Source organism: Gavialis gangeticus, unplaced genomic scaffold, assembly GCF_001723915.1.
Source record: "Gavialis gangeticus isolate Ggan-Ray unplaced genomic scaffold, GavGan_comp1, whole genome shotgun sequence".
NCBI lineage: Eukaryota > Metazoa > Chordata > Crocodylia > Gavialidae > Gavialis > Gavialis gangeticus.
The window spans coordinates 14159223-14175895 of NW_017729027.1; the positions used below are offsets into that span (position 1 = coordinate 14159223).

Here is a 16673-nt window from a genome sequence, read left to right on the forward strand (position 1 = left end):
AGCATACCGTACCTGGCTTCTGTTTCATCTGGTGTCTTCATATTCTCTTTTGGCTTTGTTAGCAAATAGGACCATAGAGCTTGTATTACATCTGCATTGCATTGTAACACACCCCTGTGCTGGTATAGATATAAACTTGCTCTTTTTTCAAGGAGTCTTTCCATGGCCAAGAGAATACAGTGATTTTAATGTAAATGAGTTCCAGGTTTAAGTCTTTTTATTCATTTCTGACATGCCAAATCTCCATAAACCGAATATACAGCAGTATTCTCCTAGGTATAAACAGCACCATTCCCCCCCACATTGTGCATTTTACATGTTAGTCAGCCTATTGCCTGATGTTCAATGTTACAAGGAAGTCAGCCTAAAAGAGCTATTGGGTGGCAGTTGTCGTTGTGTCATTAAATGTGTATATGAGGTAGGCAAGCATTTTCAAATCAGCCATAATGCTGCTTTCTATTTAATCTGCTGAGCATCAGAGAATCAATGCAACATGCTTTTTAACATACAGTGTAAACCCAATTAGCTGGATCTCACTTGCCCAGCTTTTATGACACCATGGTTCCATTGATTTAATCACATTTACTCCAGATATAAAATAAATCAGAACCTGTCCTTAACATTAAGCCTAAAAAAGAAAAAAAAATTCCTATTAGGAATATCTCCTTATCTAAAGCACGGTTATGATTAAAGACAACTTTGTTCAAAATAAGCTGCCCAAAGAAAAGTGATGGATACAAATGTATGTAGATAAAGGCAGCAAAACTGGCCTACAAGGTTTTCTGAGTCTGTCATAAGGAAAGAGGCCTACCATGCCTGAAAGAGACAAGTGGGTCATGAGGAGCTTCTCCTGACCTACTCTCCATTGTATGCCTTTTTCTAGACTGTTTACCATGGCAGCAGATAAGAAATAACCTTGGTTGTAGGAAAAACAGTACCACTTCTAGGTATCCTGCTACATTCTGGTTATCTCTTGTTGTTTCCTCTTCCCCAAACCGATTTCCAAAAGATGCCTCTTGCCAATTACCTTTGCTGTAGCAGAGCCTAGTGACGCATGCCTCTTCCTACAGATTTATTTCCAAGTGGTTCTTTTTTATGTAACCTTAAGGACACTAGCACTATATTTTGGCTCAGAGCTGGGCTTACAAGTGGGCATTGTGGGCGATCATCCATGGCGCTGTGGTCAGGGGGCACCAAACTTACTTGTGCACACACACATGTAAACAGCCCGTGCACACAGCAACATGCTCCCCCTGCCCCAGCTGATCCCCACGTTGGAGGAGCAATACCCAACCCAGCCTGTTCCCCCATCTCCAGCCATTGCTCAGGAGAAACAAAGCCAGCCCCAGGCACATGTGGTTGGGCAGTGTCTGCTCCAGACCACCCACCTTGCTCCCTCAAAGCAGGGTAAAAGGGGTGAACACAGATGAGAGAGGCAAAGGATTGACACCCTTTCATTTTCCCATTTAAACAGAAAAGAGTTCTAGGGCCTTTATTATAGGAAGAGTAAATGCATGTATATTCCTAGAAATAAATATAGGATAAAAGCAGAAGAAGAGAGGTGATGTAAAGAATCATGAACACCACACACAGATCACTTGGGGATTTCCCTGAGAAGTGGCTGGAAAGCACTTGCCCATGTTTTGCAGTCTGGTCCATTCCAATAAGCAAAACATGCTCTTCAGAAGTATTTTTGTGGACCTCCAGAAGACCTCTAGCAGAAATGACTGGTGTCTAGAGATGAAGCAGGCTCTATCATAAGCAGGAAAACACCTTAGTTTTGTCAAGCTAGGTGGATAATTTTGACAAGGGGCTGCAAGGAACATTGTACCTAGAAAGCCCATCACTGTAAAAGTATGAAGTTGGGAGCTTTGGTAGATATTTACTGATTAAAGGCCATCATTTTCTGTGCTCTCATTGTACTAAATTTGCTGACAGCTGAATTCAGACAGTCTCATTCATCATGCTTAGGATTTAGATTGCAAGTACACCTTTCACATATTCCACACCTGTTCTGAACTTCAGCAGAGATCTCAAGTATTGCTAGAATCTGGGCCAAAGCACTGATTTAAATGCAAGAAATGATTCTTTAGGTAAGTTGACAAATTGTTAGCATCTGAAGAGGCTGCACTGTTTTTGCATAACCACATTTTCAGTTTACTGGCAAATACTAGCTATAATCTCCCACAAAGGGGCGTAGACCGGAATGACTCAGGCATTTTACTGATCCAGACAGACAACTCAAAGCTGCAATCTGCATTTGCAGTCGATATAAACTGACAATGATTATGTCTCTTCAAAACCTTAGTGCTTTAGGGAAAGTTAAGGAAACATTCATAAAGTATAATTATTACTTAAACAAAGCAGCCACAGAAGTCTCGGCATTCAACCATGTGAATCAAGCATTTTTATTCAGGTAGCTTCTCATTAGAAGCTTTAAAGAAAACAATCACAATAAATGTTCATGTTCAGATGATGTTAGTATATCCTTTGAAAACATGTTTCAATTGAACTGCCATATAATGTACATTTTTTCATCCAAAGTTAACTATGTTTTCTTTTTTCCTCTAGTCTCTGCAGCTATAAAGATTGCAGACCAACTGGAATCATCAGGTGACGACATTTTAGCCACAGCCAGCACTTACATTCACACAGAAACATTGCCTTTCTTTACTGGTTCAAGTGACGTGTCTGCCTCCCTGCCTGAAGACATTGTTGTTGGCACAGCTCACTCTGAGCAAATAGTGCTGTTACCAGTAGTCACCAGTTCATCCCATAGTCACTCGGTTACTGTAGACCAGCCCTTCAGAGTATCCACCTCTTCTGTGCCAATAGCTGACATCTCTACTGGCTTTGAAACAGAAGTGCAGGATATTGCCACAGAACTGGATAGGATGGATGCAATGGGCACATCAACACCGGAGGAGGTGGAATATGATAGTGGCTACATTTCAGTATCAAAACCTCAGCCTGAGGAAGTCACTCCGGTTCCAACACTGAAGTACGTAACCACTAGCTTCATGACAACTGCAACCAAAGGGAAAGAACTTGTGGTTTTCTTCAGTCTGAGGGTAACCAACATGCCCTTTTCTGATGACCTCTTCAACAGGAGTTCTCCAGAATACAAAGCACTAGAGCAACAGTTCATTCAGCTGGTGGGTAAAAATCAGATTGGTTGGTGAAATATGGTATTCAAGCACAGGAGTAAGACAGTAGTAAGGAAAAGATTGTTCCTGTTAGCTCGTATTATTATTGTTCCTCCAGTTAGAAAAACAATGCAAGGAGACAGGCCTCTACTACTGCTATAATTCAAGACCTTTCTGGTAACTGATCTTTTTTTCCATTTGAAAGCATCACCTAACTAGGAGCCAAAAAGCACAATGACAAGGATAACAGACCATGGCCCTGGCTTCCCATTTAAGACAGTGTAATTTTTAACACTGCTGTCTATTTTTTTTAGCTTGACATGCTGTCAGCATATCAGGTTGCAGTTGTCTATGAAGGGAAGAACATGTAGCAGAAGATGTAAGAAAAGTTTACCCATGAAAGAAAATATATACACTTGGCACATATTTATATTTGGATGCTTCTTTGCTTCAATGGCCATCACTGGTTTATGACATACAGTACTGAAATGTTTATAAGAAAACGACTGACAGAAGCTTTATTCTGGATTTATTATAAATCCTTTCACAATGCAACATGGCTTCTCAAAGGAAATATGATTAGATTTTTCCCATGCATACCGAGGTCAGTTAGTCAACTCAAATAGCATGCTCATTCTGTCCTGCTTCAAGTGAACTATAGAAAGTAATTTGAGTTGGCTTCCTATTGAGGGTTTTTTCTCCCTCTGAACCAATAGAAACCCCAAACACTATGCATTTCATTACAAGGAAAACAGTTGCCCATCAATCTTTATGCTTATTTAGAAAGATAGGAATGGAGACTAATCAAGGCAAATAGAAAACTGAACTTGGTCGTAGAGTTGGGCACTGCTGTTAAAGCCAGATAAATAAGCGGGTGATTTATGTATTTGATAATGAAAAGTGAACATAAGTAAAATTAATGGTAGCTAGGTGTTGATAGGGGAATTTAAATAAAACAACTTCCTGTTTTGCAGCTGCTTCCATATCTTCAAGCAAACCTTACAGGATTTAAGCAACTGGAAATACTTAACTTCAGAAATGGAAGTGTGATTGTCAACAGCAAAATGAAGTTCGCCAGGTCTGTACCATATAATATCACAGAAGCTGTGCACTGTGTTTTGGAAGATTTTTGTGACGCTGCAGCCCAGCGCCTCAATTTGGAAATTGACAGCTATTCTCTTGATATTGAGCCAGGTAAGATTTCGTTACTGAAAATGCAAAAACAAACATTTACAGCTGACCTTTCATGATATTGATAGTTTTACCTGACATGACTGAAAGAAGAAATGTCTACTTTAAAAGGACAATAATAGTATTTGCTTCCTTGGAGATGATAATAAAAAAGAAATAAGGAAACAGTGCTGCATGTAATGTGTTTGGTGGGTTTTAGTGCAGTTCTCAATGGACAGGCTTTTACATTAGAAGAGCCAGCAGGACTAAATACACTGTTTAATATGTATGGAGAGACCAAAGACTGAATGGATACGGAATGAATAGTCATATATTCCCTTCCTAGTAGTAGTCCCTACAGATGAGGATTTAAGTGTGTTGGCAGGGGAGCATGGGGAAAAAAAACTCCACTTCTTGTTTGATCAAGAATAAAAAGAACTAAGTGACATAGAGAAATAATTGTGAGGAAAAAAAACCTGAGAGCAAGAATGGCTGTGATCCATGTAGGGTGAAAGCTTAGAACAGACTGATCACCAATTTAAAATTCTGAGAGATTACAAATGCTTTGCCAGCCTTGGCTTTGGACCCTAATACTTGCCAATCTCAATGCATAGGCATCAGCTACAATCTACAAAGTCCTAACTCTCCAGTTATTTAGTCTGCCCCTGCTTGCTAGGAAATGTGGTTCAAAGCAATGATAATAAGTTAAAAGAAAGGCTGATAAAATTTTATATTTTAAATTGCTTACTTGGATTTTTGTCAATCCAGTGACTGCATCAAGAAAAATGGGACTCGGTAGTGAATCACAAGAGCCTTTACGAATTTCAGCTATTGGGTTTATAGTTTGCATTTCATTACTTTGTATTTTCTTCAGTATCCTTGGAAACAGAAAGGAGAGAGTAGAGAAGGTGTCCACTGTAGAGAGACAGAGGAAGCCCTAGCTAGGAGAAGGCAGGGATGGTACCCGTCTGGAAAGAGGTGCTGCGTGGTGAGAGCTGTTCTGTGAAAACATGATGGGAGTAATTTGCAACCCACCCCATAACCACCAGTCAAAGAGAAAGCTACCCACACATTAGGGTTTACCACAGATAGAGTTGTGGAAGAAAAGGGAATCATAGGCAGCTTGCATGGTTCAGTTTAAAACCTAAACCTGATGAACCACAAAAACAGCACTTTTAGATACTTTTACTGTATGACAGATGGCCACCAGTTCTGAGCCTCTCTGCTACTACACTTAGAATAGAAGACTACAAAGTTTAGTAGAAAGGGATATATTTTCCACAGAAATTTTAAGTGCTATAAAATCCATTTGCCAGGGATCTCATTTCATGGATTTGTTGTTATTTTCTATAGACTCCTGTTTAATTTCTACAGTTTCCTGCTGGTTTAATCCCAGTTCAATTCTATGGGCCTGCTTTTTATATTCTTAATAAATTGTATTAGAATAATACCTAGCATTCTCAGTCAGGATCATGGCCCCATAGAGAGACCAGATAACTTAAATGTGTTTAACACTATTCAGTTAGATAGCAGAAAATGTGCATTCCTAAATAAGGCGTGGGCATGTGGTTGAAGTTGAGAATGTCATATGACAATATGAAGGTCAGCAAACTGCAGAGAAAGACTTCAGACAGGGCAATCCAATACGCTTATTTTAAAATAAGAACAAAAAGAGGAACCTTCCTTCGTGTCCTATTCTCTACAACACCAAAAAAATACAGGAAACCCCCCAGAAAGAACATGCCTGCCAGCCTGATCACTTTGCTTACACAATAAAAGTTGAATGCTATTCCTCTAGTCCTCATCATCCTTTTATTAAGCAACATTTGATTTCATATTATGCAGTTGCACGTCACTCCACACAAAGGCAACTTAGCCTTCCTTATATTTATTTAATTTATGCTACACTCTAAAATGGAAATCTGGAGATTTTCTTAAAAACTGCATGTAATGCAGTTCATATAGACACTTCAAAAATTGTTCTTATGTCGTATGATGTCCAGTCAGAGAATTTGAATGTTAAAAGAAAAAAATAAAATCCCCTGAATTGTGGTAGTCTAGCCTATTTTTAAATAATAACTTGAGAGTGTTTGCCACATATGACATACTAATTGAAACCTGAGGAGAATGGCCTGTGGTCTTCAGGTTGTTGTACTGATATTTTTAATTAGAGCATTTAAACTGAAAAACAAAGGAGCTACAAATGTGGTAAAATATAAATTGATAAAGAACTGTTTATTTTTTCTATCTTCCTTACCCCAAACATCTTTCCTTCTCTCTCCTGCTAACATTTTTGTTCACTTGGAATTCAAAACTGTCCCAGGAGGGAGATGGGAGGAGTCTCATGAATCCAAAAGGGTAGGGAAGGCAATGGTAAATAAACCAAGGGCCTTTCCCTTTGGGTGTTTCAAAACCCATTTTCTTCCCCTTTCAATGAAAAAAATCTACAGGTTTCAAACCTGCTTGTATATTTGAATTCAATTCAAGTAAATTCCCCTTCATTTGTGAAAATGAGAGCCATCTAGTGGAAACAATGTTATACTGCAACTCAACTTAAAACCTGAACAAAGTGGCACCATCTCCACTTCCTACAAGAAACAACTGAGAGACGCTTGTCATATCATCTACAAATAATACTGCAAGGAACACTGTAAAGCAGATAAAAAATCTGCAAGTGTGTGTGTGTGTGTGTGTGTGTGTGTGTGTGGTGAAAAAGTACAGCAACAATGACAAAACTATGATGGCCACATCACCCAGCCCTGTATGAAAGAAAAATCACATGCTATTACTGAAAAAAGGAGCTATACAATAACCCAGAAAAATATTGAATGCCTAATTTACTGCCAAAGGGAGTCAAATAGGCAAACCTGGATATTTACAAGAAGAAATGCAACTAACACAGCTATTAGTATTTTAATCACGTGGACCAATTAGACAAATAACCACCACACACTCTCAGACCTTGATCAAAAAGATTTTAGTTGAAATATCCAGCAACGCCTCAGGAAAATTATTTAATTTGGCAAGTTGAAATAACCAAGGGAACAAGCAGGAGGAGCAAGAGAACTTATATCTTGCTTTCAGTAAGATGAGCATTAATGATAAAGAATTAGAGAAGGAAAAGATGGCATATGAATCAGAAAGCATAATGGTCGCTAAACAGAATGTTCTCCCAAGATTTTCCATAAGGCTCCATTTACACTTTGAAGCATGCATTATTTTTAATTCTGTGGGAGCATGACATGGATTAATAACTAGGGAGGAAGTTGAATAAAATCTGAGACAAATGGACAGTATTAGGAATTCAACCACTTGGCTATTAATACAAATTGTACCTTTGAAACAAATGCATCTTCACCTAGGAGATGAAGCTACAGAGAAATAAAATGGAAAAATAAAAACAGCTGTGAAACAGGAAAGGGAAGCCACTAAATATTGACTTTGGCAATATTGAAATGATGATGTTGCCATGATGCTCCAGGAAATAAGCAAGAGATAGCTGTTTAATTATGGACATGCTAGATAGGCACAAACTTGTTGGGAACCACCTTATCAAGGATTAGCCATGGAAAATGTGACCTTTGATGATCCATAAAGGATGCACCTACATGTTCATTAATGGACTTTAGGTCATGTGTATTAAATCTAATACCTCTAGGTACTTTTACACATGCTCTGGGGGTAAGGGGGGCAGTTTAATTAGAGCAGTTCTGAGAGCCACTCTAACAAAATGCCACCACGTCTCCTGTATCAGCATCCCTGTGCTAGAAAATGGCAGCAGGGGTGCTTGAACTCAAGCTCATTCGATAAGCTTTAGCTGAAACACCCCCACCACCATTTTTAAGTGTGGGGATGCTGATAGAGCTGCTGGAGTGCAGCAATTGCCACATTGCTGCACTCCAGCAAACTGGAGCAGCCTAAGCGATCATGTATAGTTGCCTTCTGCTGTGAGGTACTAGAAAAAGGTGCATTAGCTAAAGAGCATGGTTTTTCTGTGAGGCTTTAATGCATATTAAAATGGGCTAATGTGCATTAAAGCACACATGTAGACATGCCCAGAACAAGTCTTTTCTTTCTCCTGCTACAACTCTCCCTAAAGAATGGAAGAAAAGAAAAGAAAAAAAAAGAATGAGCCATTTATAGGAAATCTCTGCTGCCCCTATGTACCAGGTGCCTAGCTTCATCCCTGCACTGCTGCCTGCTACACATTCTGCCAATTAATAGCATGATAAAAGGAAAATTCACATATAATGGAATAATCAACTTATTGTCATTATGGAGACTGGACACCCCAGGGTCTCCAACCTGGGCTGCACAGGGATCTGCAAGTGCTGGATGTGGGGAGCTGATTGGCTCCCCCACTGCCCTGGCATTTATAGAGCCATGCACCCTTAGCCCCACCTACTGGGCTCTTGGAACCTGACTTTGACCTTGCCAGTGAAGCTGAAGCCCAGTGTTTGATTCCACACTCCACTGAAATACAGTTAGGATCTGAGCCCTCATCCCAAAATTGTGTATCCTGCCATGACCATGTGGCATAGCAGGACATATGATTGTTGGAATCAGGGAATCCAATCCAATAAATTAAGGTCTGTCAGGGACCTAAAGAGGATAAAACATGCTCTGAGAATCTCCACCCACAGGTTAGGAATTAGCAAATACTGTGTGCAACATTTTAAAACTAAAGATTTTTTTTCTAGAGAAACTAATGCTAAATTCATTATTACCTAGATAACTAGCAAGGATCACTTGATTTCCAGACTGACATTTTAAGAGCTGTTAACTGATTATACAACACATCAGTTTGATTCCATGCCTGTGATAAAAGCTGCACTTTCTAAGTGCTGTCCAGCAATTCAGGCCTGTCATATTGCCCCTTTGCCCCTCTACCTATCCATACCTACATTTTCATTTTCATGCCTTTTTCTTGATCCCTTTACTCCTCCCCTACCAAACACCCTCCCCTCATTTCTCTGCTTGGTCCACACTAGTTTCATTCTGGAATGAAAGCTACCTGCTATTCATTAATTCTAGGAAGAGTAAAGGCAAGTATCATTTGGGCTAAGATGCCCTTATGTCAATTTTACCTCATGTGTCTTAAGAATTGAATGATACTCCTTCCAGAAAACAAGTAGAGTAAAGGCAATGATGAAGAAGGATTACCTCCATCCATCCACCTCTTCAGCATGAAGCTAATGTGAGCACTGTACTAAGAGGGCTTGCATTGAGCTCCCGCTTGGGTTCTGGTGAAAGCCAGGGTTGGAAACCCTGCAAGCAGGGGAAGGAGGAAGCAATCCACACGGAAACTAGAAGTGCTTGTCAAGAAACAATAGGACTCCAGGTTGCAGAGGTGACTTAGGCCCCTGCTTTCAGGACCCTCACTTTCCCAGTACACAGTAGCAGTCATCCCAAACCCAGAAAGCCAGCAAGTGCTGCTGATTTCACAGGAAATGGTTTCACCAGTAGAAACATTAGCTTCACCACAGTCCTGCTGCTATCTCATCCCCTGTGTGAATGAGACTGCCATAAGTCCTACCAAATACACTGGGGCAATGCACCGACACCTACTATTAATGATTTCTCCATCCCATTGCAGCTGATCAAGCCGACCCATGCAAGTTCATGGCATGTGATGAATTTTCAGAGTGTATAACCAATGAGCGGACAAAAGAGGCAGACTGCCTCTGTAAGCCTGGTTATAAAAGCCAAGATGGTCTTCCATGTCAGAGCCTGTGTGAGATAGAACCACATCTTTGCATTAATAGTGGAAAATGTGAATTAGTTCCAGGAAAAGGGGCTGTCTGCAGGTACGTAAATTATACATAACATTAATTCTGCTGAACAATGATTCTCTTGAAAAATAGCTATATAGTCTCAGGACATAGTGTCAACTCTGTGCCAATTAGTATATATATTTCGGGTTAAATTGCAATATTCTTACTAATATGGAACAGTACCTTCCGTCACAAACAGTTCTATTGAAATCAGTAGAATGACATGATTACTGTTAACTACAATATCACATTCTAGTTGTTTTGTTGTTTTTTTAGAAAGAGTAAATTACAGAAACTGCCTTTGACTTCAGCTATGTACACACACTCAAATGACCTGGAAGAACTCTTCTGGGTTTTTTTTCCAGGTAGAAAAACTTACCTGGAGACACCCGAACAGACATTTGAATGCTGAGCCCTTGAGGAACAGAGAGTTTTCAGGACTGACACTGCATAGCCAGAGGGCACCTGCAGGCTCCCTCAGTCTGCCTGGAGACAGATGGCAATATTGCACAGGGCAGCCCTGATTGGATGATCCAGACTGCTCAGAGTCAACTTATGTCTCCCTGAAGCACAATGTGGGATGTGAAGGGATTGTGTTCTGCTCCCTGCTTGGCTGGAGTAGTAGAGTCCAGCCTGAATGACACACTTTCTCAGGGGGAGAGGTGGGGTGACAGGAGCAAAATGTCCTGGGGTACCAGAGGACTGTGCTGTGGCTTCTCTCAGCAGGGTAAGTTGTACAGACATTCCCTCTCCCAGAAGAAACTTTCCTGAGAGTGATTTAACCCTGGTTCTTTCCAGGTTATTCTTCTCCTAGAGCAGCCACTTTTGCATTGTCCTTGACAGTTTAATAAAAAATCAACACAAGTATCACAAAGGTAGGGTTTCATCACCAGAAGGGGCTGGTGGACCATAACTAAGGGATCATTAAGAGGGTATATCCTATATTCCTGAATAATAAATTTGAGGTTTTGAAACGATTCTGTGATTTGCATGGCAAATCAACACTTTCACAAAACTATACAGAAACTGACCCGTGTAACAAGCAGAGGAAAAGTCTGAAATGCTCATATTGACCTAACTTGTTAGTCATTCTTAATACTGACTTCAGCAGGTGAATATATATTTATTTAGCATGCCTATATTTATTTAAATACCAACTATAAACAATAAAAGCATTAAACTACTCTGCATGTTCTCATAGCTGTAGAGGAACTCTCAACAATACTGTAACTCAGTGATTAAGATGCATTAGTTTCAGTACCATAATTCTCTTTGGACCCTGCTACATGTTTCATTTAAAATGAGATTAACCAGTTAATTTTAAGTTGTGACACAGTCACAAGTTTAATCAATTAATGGCATGATAAAACAAGGAATAAATCACAAAGTTATTACACAAAAATATTTAATAACTTTGTGGCTCATTGCTATCATACCATTAATTGAGCATATGGTGCTCTGCAACAGCTTGCTACTTCCCAGTGCAGAGGGAGCCTGGGATAATGATACCAGGTTTCCACTGCACCAGCAATAAGCCATCACTGAATCTGATGGTGGATCTTACAACCACACCTCCTTCCATGCATGCATGGCAAGGCAGGAGGCATGATTGCATGGATAGTCTGGCAGGGGGCTTTGTCTCAGTTGGCTTCCTAAAGAAGAACATAACACTGAGACACGAGGTTCAAATTAAGTTCTACACAGTCACTGCTGAATTCCCTGTTAGCAGGAAAGTCATGCTAGTAGCTGTATTCTGCAATGCCACAGTCACCTTATGGTCCAAAAAGATGATTTTTCTTACCTTTAAGTAGTGGGAAGATATGGTTTACAGATTTTAGAACAACTGTCCCAATCCACTAATGAAAATACAGGAGGTTGCCAGTGTGGCTGCTCAGGGCTCTTCCAGCACCCATTCCTGGACCCAGAAGTGTCTTTCTAGTTCTGTAGCACATCAGCATACTTGAGCAGATGGGGCATACTTCATCCTAAATTCTATCTGGCTTGTTCTGGCAGCAGAATAGACAAACCCAAAGCTGCTCTCTGTGTAAACTTCAGAATTCAGAAGTAGGAAGAGAATACACCAGAGTCCAGTTGTTTAATATTAAGCATCGCAAACCTGAAGAGATTTTTCTTTCTTGTATTATCAATCATACTGCTTCATAAAGACTCCATGATTCATTACGTCCATTAGACTATTCTTGTACTATTTGCCATTTTCCCTGAATTTTGGGCCCAGATACTGTGTTTTCTGCCCTCATTCTTATTTTTTTTTATATGTTTCCCTCACTTTCCTCACTTCAGATGTCCTGTACGTAGACACAAGTTTTACCAAGGACAACGCTGTGCAAAATTTGCTCCAGAACCCACTCAACCCTTCATTTTTAAACCTGTGGTTCTTGGATTATTAAGCCTTGTTTTTCTTTTCATCATTTTAATAATAAAGATACGAAGAAACTGTGAAAAGAAGACTAACCTAGAGTAAGAGCATAATTTTTCATCACTTTAAAAATTAATATTGAACTTCATTTCTTAAATCTCAAAGATTCTTACATAATCAAGTATTTTGCATTGTAGATGTCCTATTCCTAGCAGCTGCAACTCAGAAAATGCTGTAAGACTTAATCCTGCTTTTGAACATGATGAACCCATAGCTAGTGTTTGTCATATGCCTTGTATTGCAAGTGCATGTGTCAATTCTGCAGAGATCATTGATCAAGGAACACTACACACACGTGAAAACACAGCTCAGGGTGAAGGTAAAATGCATGCAAATACTTTCTTTTCCCTCTCACCATAAGTTTTCCTAAACAATAGGTCCATTTTCATGTGTTACCTTTACAGCTAATTCAAGCTTGTTTCTGTATCTTGCATTGCCCACCCCAAAACTAAAAATATTAATACCTATAGTTGTCCATCTATAATACTTACTGCTGTGTAGGTTTCATAACAGAACTTTAGCACTGCTCTCTTTCAGGTCTTCTGCTTGGCTCTGGTCACTCCTATCCTGATATTCCTTATGATCAGCACAACAAATTAACCCTGTGTATCTCTGCTTTTATGTTGTAGGTCACCAGATAATTATTCAAAACCAAGATTGACAAGTTAGTATCTGAAATTCTGTATTTCCAGAATAAGCCAGAGAAGAGCAAGGTTTGTGACTCCATTTCTAAAACTATGTCCAACAATGTTTATTCTCAAGTTTTGTATTTGTAGAAGTTACCAAGAAATCTTTTTTTGTATATTAAGTTCATGTTCCAGTTAAAGCTGAAAGGAAACATGTATTTAAATTACTTAACTTTCTTTTGTTGAAAATGACTTTTCCTTCAAGAGCTTACTACAACAGTCACACTTCTTTTTGAAGTGCTTTTATGAAACATGGTACAATTTTTATACCTGTTTGGTAATGCAACAGTCCTTCATGCACATACACAGGGGTGAGGGAATATGAAAATTAAAATAATGAAAATGCAAACATAAAAGACAACCAAAGAGCCTAAGTTAACGAGAATAGCTGACCATAAAACTGTCCCCTAATAATACAGTTTAAAGAGTTAAGTTAGCTTAAACATGATACAGGAAACAAAGAAAGAGACAAATATTTGAGTCTGAACATTAGGCTATATTTTGCTTTGCTCATATCTGTATGTAAAAAGACGTGATTTCAAATACAAGGCTTCTCTTGCACATTTGAAGGTAACGAAGGTCATTAGGAGGGACAGAAATTGATTGAGCTGAGAAATTTTCTGAATTCCAACTTCTTTCGCAACTTTAGATATACTTGATTTTATTCCTTGAAATGTAGACAAAGGACTTCTCTCATATTTTAATCTGAGTCACAGCCTGCAAATAATAATAATAATAATAATAATAGATGGGTTTTGTGGATCATCAGGGAATAGAGAGTGGATATTGACCTTGCTGACAAGCCAAGAAATTTTTTTCATTGGTCTTCATCATACAGATGATGGAAGGGAGCTTCTAGCCCAACCCTATTCTTTCCAAGTAATTAAAATGAGGCACTGCTATAGACTAAACCAAGGGTTTTCTATCTTTAAGGAGTGTACCCCTTCTGGGTACACTTCTGGTGGAGGGGGGGGGTGGCACCCAGATATGGAGCAGGGGGTGCTTGCACATGGCATGGGGTGGTGGATTGCAGTGGCAGCTGCCACATACCATCTCCCCCCACACTGCATCCAGTGGGCTGGGCGGCACCTGTGCAGCCCACACAGGGGAGGTGCTGCCCACGCCCCCAGCCCTGCTCCTGGGAGGTGGTGGCTCGGGGTGGTGGGTGGCACTTTTCAATCCCCACCTGCTCATTGGTACCCCCTAGCTCCTTTCCAAGTACCTCCAGGGGTACGCATATCCCCAGTTGACAGCCCCTAGACTAAACTAGACTAAAAGAAGGTACACTGTTACACACTTATGAATTGAAGACCCACAAGTTACCACAGTAGTATTAGTCTCCAAGGTTATGAAGACGTGGAGAATGAAGTGGCTGGACTGCTTAAAAACACAGACAAGCTGATATCAGCCACTATATTGAAAAATTAGAAAGTGGTATTAGTTTGTCCCTGTCTTTAAACAATGTACACTGGGGTTATTTGTAGAATTACAGACCAGGAAGCCTCACTTTTATAGAAGATGAGCTAGCTGAAATCACCTTATATATGATATAAAATATGATAGAAATAAACCAGAAAAGCTTCTGCAAAAACCTATGCTTCAGTCTATAAGAATTCCGTGATCAATTCATATAGAAATAACTAGCAAAGATGACCTGAGTAGCATTGTATTTCAACTATCAGAAAGGCACTGGCAGAAATTCTCACAAAAGGTTAAGGGAATTAGTCATAAGTGACAACTGAAGCACTGACATCAGTTAGAAACTGGCTAAGAAACAGTAAAAAAAAAAAAATAAAACTACTGTATTTATTCATAATACCACATGTACCTTCTCAAAATCAACCCTAAAACTTGGGGTGGCTTAAGCAAGGAAGCTTATTTTCTGCCCAGGATTTCAGTTTTTAGTTAAGCAGGAAAGGGAAGGTAAGTCAGCTGAAGATAAGCCTCTGTCCCTGCTCTATGCAGCCTCAACTCTGATGCAACTGCCCAGGCAAATGAAAGCTGGTAACCCAAAAATCAATGAGAAGATTCGATGTCTGAGTGAAGAACTTACCTTCTTTGTAATACAAATTGAAGTTCCCTGGACAGTGTTTACCAGATCAGAAGAATCACAACCTATGCTAGGGTGATCAAGATAGTCTGATGCTCTTCTAGCCTCATAAGAACATTTAGCGCTATGAAGAATAAGAGAAAGCTATGTGAGAATGCTTTCTTCCTCTATGCAAAGGATATTGCATGCATCTAAAGTTGAATGTGTGAGCATATCTGCACCCAAAGATTAGACTTGAATCAAGTCTATATTGTGACTTGAATGAAATGACCCCATGGGGTCATTAGGTTAAACCCACTAGGGTTATGAAGAGACCAGTCATGATGATCTGATCCTCTGCAGCAAGTGTCAGATGTGTAACTGTGGACACCACCCCATTCAAAACACACCACTTGGAAGATGTGGAGATCGTTTTTGCTTCTTTAAGCATATTACCACAGCATTGCCTGTTGCAGACTCTGCTGTCCAACCACTCAGAGGAAGGAGTGCTTGAAGACAAAGCCTTCAACTGTGATAAAGTTCACACAAAATTTAATGTCAAAGCCTATTAGTTTTCAGCTGATCTAAATAGATGCCATACTCCAAAATGTGAATATCCATGGCTGTTTCTCTGAATGGCATCTGATGGTAAGACATTCTTCTCATGACAATGTGTAGCCCAGTCTACCAGTTAATCCAATCTTTCATCTTAAAACTTGATGGATTTTAGCAAATAGAACTAACCCAGTTTTGCAGAAGAGTATTTGCCTCATTAACAAAAGATGTATGAAGTAAAAATATTAGACAGAAACAGTTTTGGACTTCATTTTTGAGAGTGCTCATAAGAGGTGTGCAAGACCTCCTGGAAATCAGACACTACTCTACTGGGGCACCTACACACATGCAGCAAAGCTGCCCTGATGTACTGTAATTACATCGTGTCAGAGTAGACTTGATTAATCGAGTCTGCTAAAGACTGGTATATATCCGTGCTCTAGCATCACGTGTATCAGTGTCCCCACACTGAAAAATGGTGGTGGGGCACTTTAAGACTTGTTTGACAAGCTTTAAAGCTCCCCCAGCACCATTTTTCAGTGCAGGGATGTTGGTACACATGATGCTGCGGGAGCTTGAACTAGAATGGCTCTCGGAGCCACACTAATTAAAGCATCCCTCTCCACTCCCGAAGCACATATATAAATGCGTTTGGAATCCAGAGAAGCCACTATGAAATTCAAAAGGAGATAATGGACTCATGGATCCCAAATCAGATGATTTTAAAGTGCCATTACTCAAATCCAAGATGAATCCCCCGCGCGCCCAATCAGTGTGAGGGAAAAAAAACTCACCTTGAATTCAAGTACTGGTTGGGGCAGACAGCTGCTGCAGCCTTGGCACCAGATACAAGGCAAAGCCAAAGCAAAGCCAGTG

General features: G+C 39.8%; 1 protein-coding gene across 1 annotated transcript in view; it reads left to right on the forward strand.

Annotated features, from left to right (window-relative positions):
• IMPG1 (interphotoreceptor matrix proteoglycan 1) overlaps nt 1-16673 on the forward strand; it is a 159623-nt gene that overhangs the window by 136227 nt on the left and 6723 nt on the right. The window contains exons 12-16 of the mRNA XM_019520454.1: nt 2572-3155; nt 4121-4340; nt 9913-10123; nt 12665-12846; nt 13157-13240. Coding sequence (XP_019375999.1) covers nt 2572-3155; nt 4121-4340; nt 9913-10123; nt 12665-12846; nt 13157-13188 — 1229 coding nt within the window. The 3' untranslated portion in view covers nt 13189-13240. The remainder of the gene's footprint in view (nt 1-2571; nt 3156-4120; nt 4341-9912; nt 10124-12664; nt 12847-13156; nt 13241-16673) is intronic.